The sequence below is a fragment of the Staurois parvus genome, unplaced genomic scaffold (assembly GCF_062004578.1).
Source record: "Staurois parvus isolate SC_StPar_1 unplaced genomic scaffold, SC_StPar_1.0 ptg000169l, whole genome shotgun sequence".
NCBI lineage: Eukaryota > Metazoa > Chordata > Amphibia > Anura > Ranidae > Staurois > Staurois parvus.
In genome coordinates, this window is record NW_028317965.1 from 4,649,298 (window position 1) to 4,663,422 (window position 14,125).

At 41.6% G+C, this 14,125-nt stretch overlaps 1 protein-coding gene across 15 annotated transcripts in view; it reads right to left on the minus strand.

The window, feature by feature from the left end:
- The window catches only part of NRXN1 (neurexin 1), a 2,017,115-nt gene that overhangs the window by 1,018,981 nt on the left and 984,009 nt on the right, over positions 1–14,125 (minus strand). For all 15 annotated transcript variants that reach the window (XM_089676450.1, XM_089676454.1, XM_089676460.1 and 12 more), the window contains one exon: positions 914–1,297. In XM_089676450.1, coding sequence (XP_089532576.1) covers positions 914–1,297 — 384 coding nt within the window. The remainder of the gene's footprint in view (positions 1–913; positions 1,298–14,125) is intronic.

The following is a 14,125-nucleotide window of genomic DNA, read 5'->3' on the forward strand; positions in this document are numbered from 1 at the left end:
TGTGTAGAACCAAAACAGTGCACATCACAATGAAGGCAAGTAATATCCCGTGTGCTGATTTTTTTTAAGTATACCTAGGCTTTAAAACTAAATGTCCTGACTTAAAACATGTATAGTGCAACTCATTCTTCTTGATCATGGGATTGTGGGCTGTGAAAAGGAGGAAGATCTTCACAATACCTATGAAACAAAGGATTTACCCATGATTCCCTATTACAAAGCTGCTTACTTGTCCAGGGGTTGCCACCAAAAAAAAAATTGTAAATGTAGGGTATAACAGGCATGGTTGTCATCGCCATCCACCACTTCTTAAACAGTGATTAGTTTTGCATCAAAACTGTGCATAGTCATGGGCTCCTTCTGGGTAAGAACCCTTGGTTGTTGACCTTGGTTAGATACTTGGAAGACTAATTGCTTGAGTGACATATTGGTGGAAACTTCCTATATCCTGTTTAAGATATCCTATGACTTTTGTTTTCTGCCTATTTCTGTACTGCAAAGGGCTGGAGGTACTCCCATTATCCACCTACATTCCTGATCTACGTGTCTTCAAGAAACAAACCTACCTCTTACCAAATAAGCCGAACTGCCACAAAAGGGGATGGGGGGGGGGTATTGGGATTGTTCTTATTTTGTGTTTATTTTTATTTCGTTTTTAGTCTACTTAGTGTAGGAGGTCACTGGTCAGGCCCTGCATGGCCGGTTTTTCTTGCACTGTTTGTTGATATACTGTATGTGTACTGTTTTGCACCCCTTGTTTTGCTGGTGTGCTTGCTTCTATACTTATACTTGTTATAAAAAGGCAACGAAAAGAAGTCTTGGAAGACCTCTTTAAATACATTCAGGTCCCTTCAGTAGAAGCGGTAGTAGTTATAACAAGAATAATAATAACAAAAATAAAATAATAACGAACCTCTTTCACAAGAGCGGCCAAGGTAGCCAGTAGCAGAACAATCACAGACATATCGATTCCATCCATCTCTACAGATTCCATTATTCTTGCATGGATTGTTGATGCAAGGCTTGGCTGTTTCTCTAGAACATGAAGGCTTTACTCCAGCTGTGCCTTGAAGTTCCGCCATCTGGCGTATATCTTTACTTTGGCCATCTATAAATAAGTCTCTTATGCATCCAACATATCCGTAGTTCAGAGGAGCTGTCCACACTTCAGTTGGGAAAACCAATCCGGCTTTGTTTTCAGGCAAACCCCCAAGGTACAAGTCATCATCCAGGTCAAGAATTTCACTTTCACCAGGAGCCGTGTATGGAGTGCGAATAGTATTGACAGATATGGTACCTAGGCAGATATAAAAAAGGAAAGATCAGAAAATGTATACAGGTAAGTACAGTCATTATAAAAAAAAGAAATGAATACAAATATTGAGCTACCAGATTATTTTTGTCACCAGCTTCTCATGGTAAGAGCATACTTCCAATTAAAGCTGATCTCCTGTCAACATTTAGAAATACATTTTGGGTGTGCATCCCCCCTTCTCATATAGTAGGGGTCAAATTCTGTGTAGGGCAGCCTTTCTCAACCTTTTCAACACACATGAACCCTTGATATAACTTTCCGACCTCAGCAAACCCTTGCTAAAAATTCCTATGGGGTTTATTTACTAAAACTGGAGAGTGCAAAATCTGGTTTAACTCTGCATAGAAACCAACCAGTTTCCATGTTTTATTGCCAAAGCTTATTTAAACACGTTGAAGTTAGAAGCTAATTGGCTACCATGCACAGGTGCACCAGCTTTTGAGTGCACAAGGTTTAGTAAATCTCCCCTTATGTCCACAACTGATTAGTGTGATGGCCAGTAGGAAGAATGCTCCTTATGCTTGTGGTCATCAGGAAAAATTACCCCCTAACAGATAGCTAAAAAGATTAATATTGTCAATGGGAACTTATCTGAGAGGCAGAAATTACTCAATGCTCAAGGAAGCAACCTCTGGAGGAACCCTGGTTGAGAAATCCTGGTCTAGGATGACATAACATAGAGACATACCTTGTTCCTCCCTCCCCCAACAGCCTGCACACTTCTTTGACCCAATTCCAGCCCCAGAATGTGTGTGGTCCCACAAATTCTTTATGTACAGTGCAAGACCACTGGTCCTGCATTGTACATTATGACATCGATGAGGGAACAGCCATATGACATGAGAAGAGGAATGGTTTTGTGGGACCAGTCGTTTCTAGGAGTAAAGAATAAGATACGTATTCTTTACATTACAACCCCCAAGAAGTCTAAACGAGCATAGGATACTTATCATATGGGGAGGGGGCCTCACAAACATGATTTTGATAAGCAGATTAGAGTTAAGCTTTAGGTAAACAAAGTTATATTGCATTAATAAATGCACTCGTAAAAACAGAAAAAAAATGGTTCCTACTTTAATGATCTGACTGTCAACAATTAGGAATACAAATTATACCAAACTACCATTATAGTCCTACAAATTCTACTATGCCTCAAGCACAGTAAAGCTTTCTCAGAACAGAAGATATCCACAGCTCTCATTCCATCACCAGTTCCAAAAACAATGGGGATTATTCCTCATTTCAGGATAGTTGGTGGAGCCATGAAAATAATTTATGTATGTCCCGTATCCAGAGCTGCTGGTGAATAGAACAGATCCAGACCAGTATTAAAGTATAATTAAAGGCAAGACTTTTTGTTTTTGTTTTTGGAGATGGATTGTCAGGTTTTTATTGCTGTATGTGCCTCTATTGAGGAGGTTCACCTTCTCTATTTGTCATGTTTAACATTATCACTGAAAGTAAAAATGAAAGACAATTAAAAATTTTGAATTGTCAGGAATAGAGGGGAATTTTTTCATTGAGGACATTATTTCCAGTGACTGTGGTGACAACCAGGGATTCCCTGACTTTTTAGGTATTTCCTCTCGCTTATTTTTGCTCTGGGACAGGAAGTACAGGGAAGTCTCCACAATGGGACACAGATGGGAAAACAAAATCACAAGGGTTATAAGTCTCTGTTACTCTATCCAACATGAATATGTTTTACATTTACTTCTACATACTATATAGAAGCAATGACTTTAATGGAGTAAGGTTCATGGATAACCTTCTGAATTATAGGTATGTAAAAAAAAAAAGTCTATTAGCAACTATAGTTCCCAAGAAAACCAATAGACTCCTACAGTTTCATGTCAGGCATGCTAAACAAATACTCTTGTACATTGATATTTAGCAATATTCCGTCTTCTATTATTTCTGCCCCAACCTTAGAGAATAACTAGGCTTTAAAAAAAAATACTTTAACCAATCTAGCTTTCTTTTGATGGTGGAGTCGCCATTCAATCAAATATTTTGAATTAAACGGTATCAAAAATAGCCATTGAATCCTAAGGGTAGTTTAGCCTGTGTTGAAAAAGCTTTGGTAGGTAGCTGTTAACCCTATCAGGGGCATATCTACCATGAGGCAAACAAGGCATTTGTCTAGGGCGCCAATTTTTAGGGGGTTGGCACTGCCCCCCCCCTGGAAGAAGGGACCAGACAGAGCCATGCAGGGCTACCATCTGAGGGGTATCACCCAGGGGCAGACTGAGCATTCGGGCATTGCCTGAGGACCGGGGTCAGAAGGGGGTCAAGTGAGAGGCTCACTGGGCGCAATTCACTAAGCTGTATCTTACTGAGTATGCAGTAGGATACCGCATAGCATTTTTTTACACTTGAATTCACCAAAAAAAAAAAATGCTACTAAAATACCGCATGAATTATTTGATCAAGTCACGTGGTATTTTAGTAGTGAAAAGCATGCGTTCATGTTGCAGCTGTCAGCGGGGTTCCCTACTGACAGCTGAATGTAAAAGAAAGAATTACCAGCAATTAGAAAAATAATTTAAAAAATGGCGTGGGGTCCCTCCTCTCCATCCATACCAAGCCCTTTGGGTCTGGATTGAATTTTGAGGGGAACCCCCCAGCAAATTTAAAAAAAAAAATGGCATGGGGGTCCCCCCCAAAATCCATATCAGACCCTTATCCGAGCATGCAGCCCGGCAGGTCAGGAAAGGGAGAGGACGAGCAAGTGCCCCCCCTCCTGAACCATACCAGGCCACATGCCCCAAAATGGGGGGGTGCTTTGCGGTGGAGGGGTCTCCCCCCAAAGCACCTTGTCCCTATGTTGATGGGGACAAGGGCCTTTTTCCCACAACCCTGGTCCCCAGATCCCGCCCCCCTTATGTGAATGAGTATGGGGTACATGGTACCACTACACATTCACAAAAAAAAATTGTAGTGTGAAAAAAGACAGGAGACAGTCTTTGAAAAATCCTTTATTAAAAGAAGAAAAATAAAGGAACATCTCCCAAAGTAGATCCAACATCAATTACGATGCCCGCTGCCGCCACTACCTGAAAAAAGAAAAAAAAGAAGTCTCCACTCCCGACGCTGGGTCCCGGCCATCTGTCTACTCTGCTGACTTGACAGTTCTTCAAAATGTAAGGGGGGGCTACCCCAGGAACATCACATGTGTGACCCCAGCCCCTTGTGGCATCATCAGGGCATGCTGGGTCAATGATGTCACAAGGAGGTGGGGCCACACATATGATGTCACTGGGTGACCCTGCCCCTTACATATTTAAGAACTATCAAGCCAGCAGAGCAGTCAGATGGTCGGGAGCCAGCATCAGGAGTGGAGCCTTTTTTTCTGTCTTTTTTCAGGTAGCAGCGGCGGCAGGCATCATGATTGATGTTGGATCTACTTCAGGGGACATTCTTTTATTTTTCTTCTTTTAATAAAGGACTTGTCAAAGACTGTCTCCTGTCTTTTTTCACACTACACTTTTTATTGTGAATGGATAGCGGTACCATGTACCCTATGCTCATTCACATGGGGGGGGCCGGGATCTGGGATCCCCCTTCCTAAAGGGAGCTTCCAGATTCCAATAAGCCCCCTGCCCTCAGGCCAGGGTTGTGGGGAAGAGGCCCTTGTCCTCATGAACATGGGGACAAGGTGTTTTGGGGGGGGACCTCCCAAAGCACCCCTTCATGTTGAGGGCATAAGGCCTGGTATGGCTGCATGCTTGGATAAGGGTCTGATATGGATCTTGGGGGGGGGGGGACCCCCATGCCATTTTTTCTTAATTTTGGTATGAGGGTTCCCCTCAAAACCCATACTAGACCCAAAGGGCTTGGTATGGATGGAGGAGGGACCCCACAATGTTGTTTTATTATTTTTAAAATTATTTTTAATGCCCTTTCTATGCAACTGAGCTGCAATATGTAAGTGGGGTGTTGTGTGGGTGTGGCTTTGGCTTTAGTGTAGGAGGAGACACAGGGGGCCCCATTATCTCTTATTGCCAGGTGGCCCCATGAGATGTCAGTCTGCCCCTGAGAGAGAGAAGAAGGGGGGGGAGAGAGGGAAGACAGAGAGGGAAGATTGTGAAGAGAGAGAGAAGAGAAAGAGAGGGAGAAAAAGAAAGGGGGGGGGAGAGAGAAGAGAGGGAAGAGAGAAGGGAGAGAGAAGAGAAAAAGAGGGAGAAAGAGAGAAGCGAGGGAGAAAAGAGAGAGAGAAAGAAGAGAGAGGGAAGAGAGAGAGAGAGAGAGAATCATATGTACACACACTCATTGAACTCTCTCGCTTGCTCATTGAGGGGGGGGGGGCGCACAATTTTTGTGTTGCCTAGGGCAGCAAACCTAAATACACCACTGAACCCTACATGGAACTCAATACAGAAATAGGAACACTTTACAGAAGGTTAGGGATACATAAGAGACTTTGTCCTAGTTTCTGATCAGCTTTTGTCAAGAGTACCAGTCTGAACTGACAGCTGTATTGCATGCCTGGATCAAAAGAACACTATCTGCAACTTCATGCTGAGCTACAGTCCCAGACGGCAGATTGGAACTCAACAGAAACCTGCAAGAAAATTGTCGCAAAGAACAAGCTCCAGGATATTTTAGAAAACAAATTATTTCAAGGCACTATCTTCTTCCATAAGAATTGTGCATAATACTCAGAATTTCTATAGAATGTCTTTACTTATAGGTACAAATATGAACAATTAACATATTCTGAGCATGAAAATGTAAGGTGAAGACAAAGACGGTGAAGCCCACTGTGTTTTTTTAGGACATTCATTTAAATAATGTTTAGCTGCGTTTACTATGATGACCTCTTAAACGTGTGCAACAATTATGCAAATTGGGCTTTAATCAAGATAAATTATTAAAGCTGATTTCAATAGTTTTTTAATGATATTCTCTCCTTTGATTTCACAGCTCCATCACACTGAGTGCTGTCCATCTGAGGTCAAGTCTCTTCGGAATAGAAACTATTAAAATGTTTTTTTGAATTCATTACATTTGTAAATCTATGACCTTTGATCTCCTCATCCATAATAAAAAGAAGGAAAGGTGATAAACTGTAAAGATGCTCTTTTGCATATCTCCACCCACAGTCCCCGAATGTATTATGATAAATGGATTGTGGATGAGATTCGGGTCCTGAACTTGCTAGAACACTCCTAGGACTGCTAAGATGATTATTCAGCATCCTATAGCTTTGGTGGGTTCTTCATCTTATTATTCATACAAGCCTCTAACTGGAGTCAAGTACAAAAAAAACTCTTACCTGACCTCTATTTAAAAAGTATTTTCCATATTTATTACTGTACGTATCATGCCTTACAATTTTCATATAAATGAAACTATTTACATTGATATAACTTGGCAAAACAGTTTTGAAGCTATAAGGGGTAAGCTAAATCTCCTTTTGCAACTGCTATTTTTCCATTTATATCATTAGTGAAATGCAAACCATCTCAATGCTGTTTAAAGTCCAAATGAACTTTCAGTAAATCAGGTAAATATTCCAGATGTGTAAAAACCAAAGGTGTGTGGGCTAGGTGGAGCCTGGTGAAGCGGCAATAATAGCACTGAGCCCAAGGATGCAAAAACCAATGTATTGAAAAACTTGCAGAATAATTATAGCAGCCCAGCAGGTGGAACGCTCTTTCGGGAACTCAAAGCCAATGCAACGGAGAGTCAACAGTAGTAGGCCTGAGGTAAAGGCAGCGCTTGTCGATAAAGGTGGAATGCTGGGTGGCCAGCCCAACCCAAGAGGGAGCTTGCGGATGTGGAGATGTAGACCTGCTCTTTATCTACTACTCCTCTTGAACCTTTCCCTATCGCTAGTGCTGTCTATTACAAGCAGGTTAGCTCTTCCTACACTAACCACTTTGCAAATATGTGTCAAAACCTGGGGGGCAGGGACTTAGAAGAGTTTACTACTGCTTTAAATTCAGCCATGTGAATGGTGCTACTTTCCTTTACCCTATCCCCCAAAGGACTTGTGGAAATTTGCACCACTCAGTTACCTAAGTACTAAAAGCTATGACTATATACTTGATGTAATTATATCTAGATCAGTATATAGCTAAATAATGTATATACAGTCATGGCCAAAAATATTGACACCCCTGCATTTCTGTCACATAATGCACCACTTTGCCCAGAAAATTGTTGCAATTACAAATGTTTAGGCATTATCATATTTATTTCTTTTGTTTGTGTTGGTGTGACACAAAAAAGTGGGGAAACAAAAAGCCAACTCCGATACATTCTACGCAAAATCCCAAATATGGATTTGGTAGCACACCCCTCAGAAAAAAATAACTAAAATGAATTGCTTCCTGTAACCATCATTGAATTATTTCCACCTCTGTACTGGAATTTTGGACCACTCTAATTTAGCCAACTGCTCCAGGTTTCTCAGATTGGAAGGGTTCCTTTTCCCATCTGCTATTCTGAGATCTCTCCTCAGGTGTTCTATAGGACTGAGATCTGGACTCATTGCTGGCCAGTTCAGTACTCTCCAACACTTTGTCTGAAAACATTTCTGGGTGCTTTTTGACGTGTGCTTTGGGTCATTGTCCTGCTGTAAGACCGATCACCTCTTATGGAGACCCAACTTTCTGACACGGGGCCCTACATTGCACTCCAGAATTCTGGTCAAGACATTCAGTACTTGGTCAAGACATTCAGTACCTGAATCAGCAAAGCAACCCCAAAACATCAGTGAACCTTCACCATGTTTGACTGTAGGGACTGTATTCTTTTCTTTAAAGGCCTCATTTCTTTTTCTGAAAACAGTAGAATGATGGGCTTTACCAAAAAGCTGTAATTTTGTTTTGTCTGTCCACAGCACATTCTTCCAAAATGATTTTGGCTTCCTCAGGTAAGCTTTGACAAACTCCAATCTTGTCCTCCTGGGTCTATCTCCTTTTCATTCAGATGCAGACATATTGGGTGAGCCATCACAGTTATACCCTGTGCCTGAAGGTCAGTTTGAATTTGACTGGAAGTTGATTGAGGTTCTTTATCCACCATTCGAGCAATCTTTCATTGCAATCTTTGAGCAATTTTTCTCTTTCGCCCATGTCCAGGGAGATTAGCTATAGTGCCATGATCTGTAAAGCTCTAAACAATGTTGCGCACAGTGGATACAAGAACATTAAGATCTCTGGCGATGGACTTGAAACCTTGAGGTTGTCCATGCTTTTCCACAATTTTTGTTCTCAAATCCTCAGACAATTCTTTGCTGCTCTTTCTCTTCTCCATGCTCCATGTGGCACACAGAGACACACAACAGAAAGGTTGAGTACTTTTTTTATCATTTTAACTTGTTGCTGTGTGATTTCTATATTGTCAGCGCCTGTTAATTGATGCAGGTGAGTTGAATTACAAATTACAGGAGCATCACAAACTTGGGTTACATTTTTTTCCTACAATTTTCAGAAGCTGACAATAATTTGTCCAGTTAATTTTTGGGGTTTTGCGTGGAATGTGTCAGCTTTGTTTTTGTGTTTCTCCACTTTTTTTGTGTCCAACACAAACAAAAGAAATAAAAATGAGAATGCCTAAACATTTGTAATTGCAACAATGTTCTGGGCAAAGTGGTGAATTATCTGGCAGGAATGCAGGGGTGCTAATATTTTTGGCCATGACTGTACCTCTTTATCTGAATGTTCACTTTTTTTGGTTCCTTTACTCTCAAAGTCATCTTGTAGTCATTTTATTCTGTTATATGAAAAAAAACCACCATATTGCAATAATAAAAAGGTGTGCGAAGCATTATGAAGCCCATGATGGATGATTCCTTTGAAGTTTATTGCATAACACTATCCATTATTTATTCAGCCAAAATGAAGTCTAGATAACCTCTGCAGTGACTTCTCTTCATGGATATTTTTTTTTACAGATTTGGGAGTGAGAGTTCAGATGTTGAGCTAGATTAACTTGACTAAATATTCCAGACGTATGCTGTTTCAATATCACACTAATGATGGCTCAATTTATATTAAACACCCTTAAGGGACAGTTTTCAAATAAGCCTCACATGCTGGTAGGAATCCTGCAGACTCACAGAAGCTGGACTTTATGTGTCATGGATTCACGGAGGACAAAGAGCACTGCATCTGTTATATTGCTACCTTCTCTGTTCTTGCCTAGCTGGCAGTACTGTAGAGCAAAGCTAGCCAAAAATGAAACTCCCACAGGTATGCTTTAATGAGCTTCTTCAATGATTCATTATTTCAGCAATTTTGTTCAAAAACACTTTTGAAAAAGGGGAAGATGTACTCTGACCACACATGGTGTTGTTCCTTACCCATCTCCATCTCCGCAAGAAAAATCTAGCCAAAAACATTAAGTTTAATTTCAAGTTTGTAATTAACTTTATCTTGTAATGGCATCCTTGGGAATTAAAAAGTACTTCATAAAACAAACGTCCAAACATGTTTTTTCCCCACTTACTTAGATTTTGCTCATTTATAGAAGAACTCAAGCCTAAACAAGAACTTTTCTATCCTTCAAAATGTCAGAGTTGTTTAGGTTTCGTAGCATAACCTAATTATTTTCTTTCAGTTTCTAATGCTGAGATGCAGGCTTATATGATCATTAGCAGATCTCTTAAACTAGACAAACAAGATAATTAGTTGTCTGTGTCCACCCAGCTAGAAGATTCCTGGGAGACAATGGTAGACTTGCTGGGTCTTTGCCATGACCCTCCACTGCATCATCATTATTGATACATAAAACTCAAACTTTTGCAAACAGGGTTTCATGGAGATGTGGGAGAAGATCTGCCAGATATGATTAGGTGGATTTAGGTGACCATGGTAACACTGTGTCAGGGATTCTGCACCCTTATTTAAAAATGGTTAGCACTGCCTCTCAGATGAGCTACCACTGACACCAATGATCTTTTCAGCTATCTGTAAGGAGCATTCTTCCCAATTGCCACCAGTGTTCTTAAGCTCTTCTATAACTGATCATCAATGTAAGGGGTGACTTTGACTTGTCACGAAAGTTGGGAAGCACTACAATTTTTACAGTCTGAATTTCTTCTCCGGACTTATTGTTTTCATGTCAATCAATATAATGGAGCATGGAGCCCAGAGGTGGGCTTTAACCCCTTAGCACCAGTGCCTTCCAGACCTTTAAGGAGTTTGTGATGCCGGGAAGTGGGGCTGGGTTAGGGTCATATGGCCTGCAAATAGCGATCAGGACCTTTCCATTAGGCGCCCGTAAATGTGCGCTCTTGGCACATCTTTGGTTTACTTTGGGTATGCAAATATGTAGCTCCTCAGCGCCAAGGCCAAGCCGCTGAGATGCCCCATATTTGCGCCAAAGAATTAAAGTGACACTAAACAATTATTCTCAAAAATAATCCACTACTTAATGATCCTGTGATCTATTTTTCATAACAGCAGAGGGTGTCAACTAAGTGCATTATATAGGAAAATATAATCATAGGTGGCAGTTCACAGGATGCATAAAGATTAGAGCATGTGATCCACCCGGTGTAGTTTGCTGTTGAGCCTTAGTGTGTCTTCAGAAGCCAGGAAATAGGTGCCGCTGTCAGGAGTGGCGTAGAACACCAGAAATAAAACCAGAAATCCTGGGGCCCCCCTGGAGCTCATGGGCTGTGCAGGATTGGAAGTGACATCACACCATGGAGGGCCACAGTGTGGGGAGCATGGGGAACATAATAAAAGTTTTAGAGTGTAACTGCTCCTTTTCAAACCTACATGCTCTTATATTTATGCATCTTGTGAGTTGCCACTTGTGATTTTTAATAAAGTATTTTCATATGCTGTATATGGCACTAAGTTGGTGCCCTCTGCTATTTCCTTAAGCTGGATGTCGCTCCACTTCCTTAAACTGAACCTCTCCAAAACCGAGTTTCTTGTCTTCCCCCCAGCCCGGACACCACCCCCCATTGACTTCTCCATCACATCCAACAACGCCACCATCAAACCCGCCCCACAGGCCAGAGTACTTGGTGTCATTCTGGACTCCAACCTATCCTTCCAGCCCCAAGTCCAATCTTTAACAATCTCGTGCAGACTCCACCTCCGCAACTTCGCCAAAATACGCGCGTTCCTAACCCCAGAAACCACTAAACAGCTCATCCACTCTCTCATCATATCACGACTCGACTACTGCAACTCCCTCCTCACTGGCCTGCCTCGCTGCTGGCTATCCCCGCTTCAGTCCATCCTGAATACGGCTGCCCAGACTCATTCACCTTTCCAACCGCTCCATTTCCGCCAGCCCCCCTCTGCCAATCCCTCCACTGGCTTCCGATTGCGCAACGGATCAAATTCAAAATCCTAACACTGACGTACAAAGCCGTCCACAATACTGCCCCGTACTACATCACTGACCTAATATCCAAGTACCGCCCAGCACGCACACTCCGCTCCTCACAAGACCTCCTTCTCTCTAGTTCCCTGGTCTCCTCCTCCCATGCCCGCCTCCAGGACTTCTCCAGGGTTTCACCCATCCTCTGGAACTCCCTGCCCCAACCCATCAGATTATCACCTACTCTCCTCTCCTTTAGGCGCACCCTGAAAACCCACCTCTTCAGGGAAGCCTACCCCACCCCCTGCTAACTTGCCGACCTCCTCCACTCTTCCTACCACTCCATCCCCCACAGCTATCTCCTCCTGTGCCACCATCCCCTCCCTCCTAGATTGTAAGCTCGAAAGAGCAGGGCCCTCGATCCCCTCATGTTTTGCATTGTATTGGTATTGTTCTGTCACATGTTCTGTCCCCCTTTGTAATGTACAGCGCTGAGCGAACCATTGGCGCTTTATAAATACTGTATAATAATAATAATATTGTAGAGACTACTTCAGTCTCATTGAGGAGCTACCATGGACTTCTTTGGACCTATGAACTTTTTAGCATAGTTCTATGCAGCACATTCACGCATATGAATATGTTGTAGTTTAGCTGCTGTACTTTAACATTTGTTGTGGTCACTGCTTTATCCAATAGTCCATAGTCCATCTTGGGAGCAAACAAGAGAGGACACATACGTTCCTACATAAAGTGGGGTCATAGAGAAAATCGGTAGCCACCCTCTAATGGGAAGTCAGATCACAGCAGCAAAAATGTAGATTTGGAGGAGGGTAGAAGTTATTATATTATTAACTTGTATAGTTATTTCTTTTTATTTGCTTATTTATTTATTTTTCAACCCCATTTTTTTGGCCACTGTCTTGAGATTTCATTTTAGTAGAGTTAACAAAAATATTTATCAGTACAAATTTGTACATTATACAGTACTAGGGCAATTGCACAAATGATAGTAACACACCAAAGAGTGGAAGGGTTTCCTCCATAAAGAATGGTGTTATCAGTGTGAATACCCCAGAGCATGGTGAGTGATATCAGGCAATTTTTATTTTGTCTTTCCAGAGTATTCAAATCTGATGGAAATCTAATTTCCTGACAGATGGACAGAAGGGTGATTCATTACACTCCATCCAAAGGTTAATACAGCTAAGCCAGCTATAGCTCACCTTTAACTTGTTCAGGGGAAGTGATAAATAGCGGGCCTCAGAGGCACAGAGGGGATTGCTTTTGTATATCTGTAAATGGAGTAATCTATCTGTGTGGCTTATCACTGTCCACAGGATGCAGCAGAATTTGGAGATGTAGAAATCACAGGCTGTCCTTTACATCTTAGCTTCCTAACACATTTCAAAGCTAAACTACATCAGATAAATAAAGACACAACATAATACAGCTCTGTATTCTCCATTACATACTGAACAATATTTTTAGTCTCCAAAAATCATTCACTGCTATTGGTCTGATAATCTATTTTTTCATGAAATTGTTTCTTACTGTGTTGTTCTGCTTTTTAGAAACATCTGTGAGCTCCCGAGCCTTTCCTTTTCTTGCTCACTTTCTTTTCTCTGGAGTGAGCAGTGCACTTTAGTTGCTGCCATGTGCACTGCTCTATGCACACTACAAATCCCACAATTCATCTTGGTATATATATATATATATATATATATATATATATATATATATACACAAACTCACCAGCCACTTTATTAGGTACACCTGTTCAATTGTTTGGTAACACAAATTGCTAAACAGCCAATCACATGGCAGCAACTCAATGCATTTAGGCATCTAGAAGTGGTGAAGACAATTTGCTGAAGTTGAAACTGAGCATCAGAATGGGGAAGAAAAGGGATTTAGGTGACTTTGATGCGGCATGGTTATTGGTGGCAAATGGCCTGGTCTCGGTATTTCACAAACTGCTAATCTACTGGGATTTTCAGGCACAGCTATTCAAAGGGTTTACAGAGAATGGTCCGAAAAAGAGAAAATATCCAGTTGTGTGGACGAAAATGCCTTGTTGATGTCAGAGGTCAGAGGAGAATGGGCAGACTGGTTCAAAATGATAGAAAGGCAACAATAACTCATGTCAATATGGACCAAAACCTCTGAGGAAAGTTTCCAACACATTGTTAAATCTACGCCACGAAGAATGAAGGCAGTTCTGAAGGCAAATGGGGGTCCAACTCGGCACTAGCAAGGTATACCTAACAAAGTGGCTGGTGGATGTCTGTTGTATACACAATATTATATCCATCAATGCCATTGCTAGAAGGTCAGGTTATAAGAGTTGATATGAACATGTGGACAGACAGTGGCTAGATAGTCAGCACTTCTGCCTGGCAGCACTGGGGTCGTTGGTTCAATTCCAACCATGGCACCACCTGCATGTTCTCCCTGTGCCTGTGTGGGTTTCCTTCTACACTCCAAAGACATGCTGGTAGGATAATTGGCTCTAGT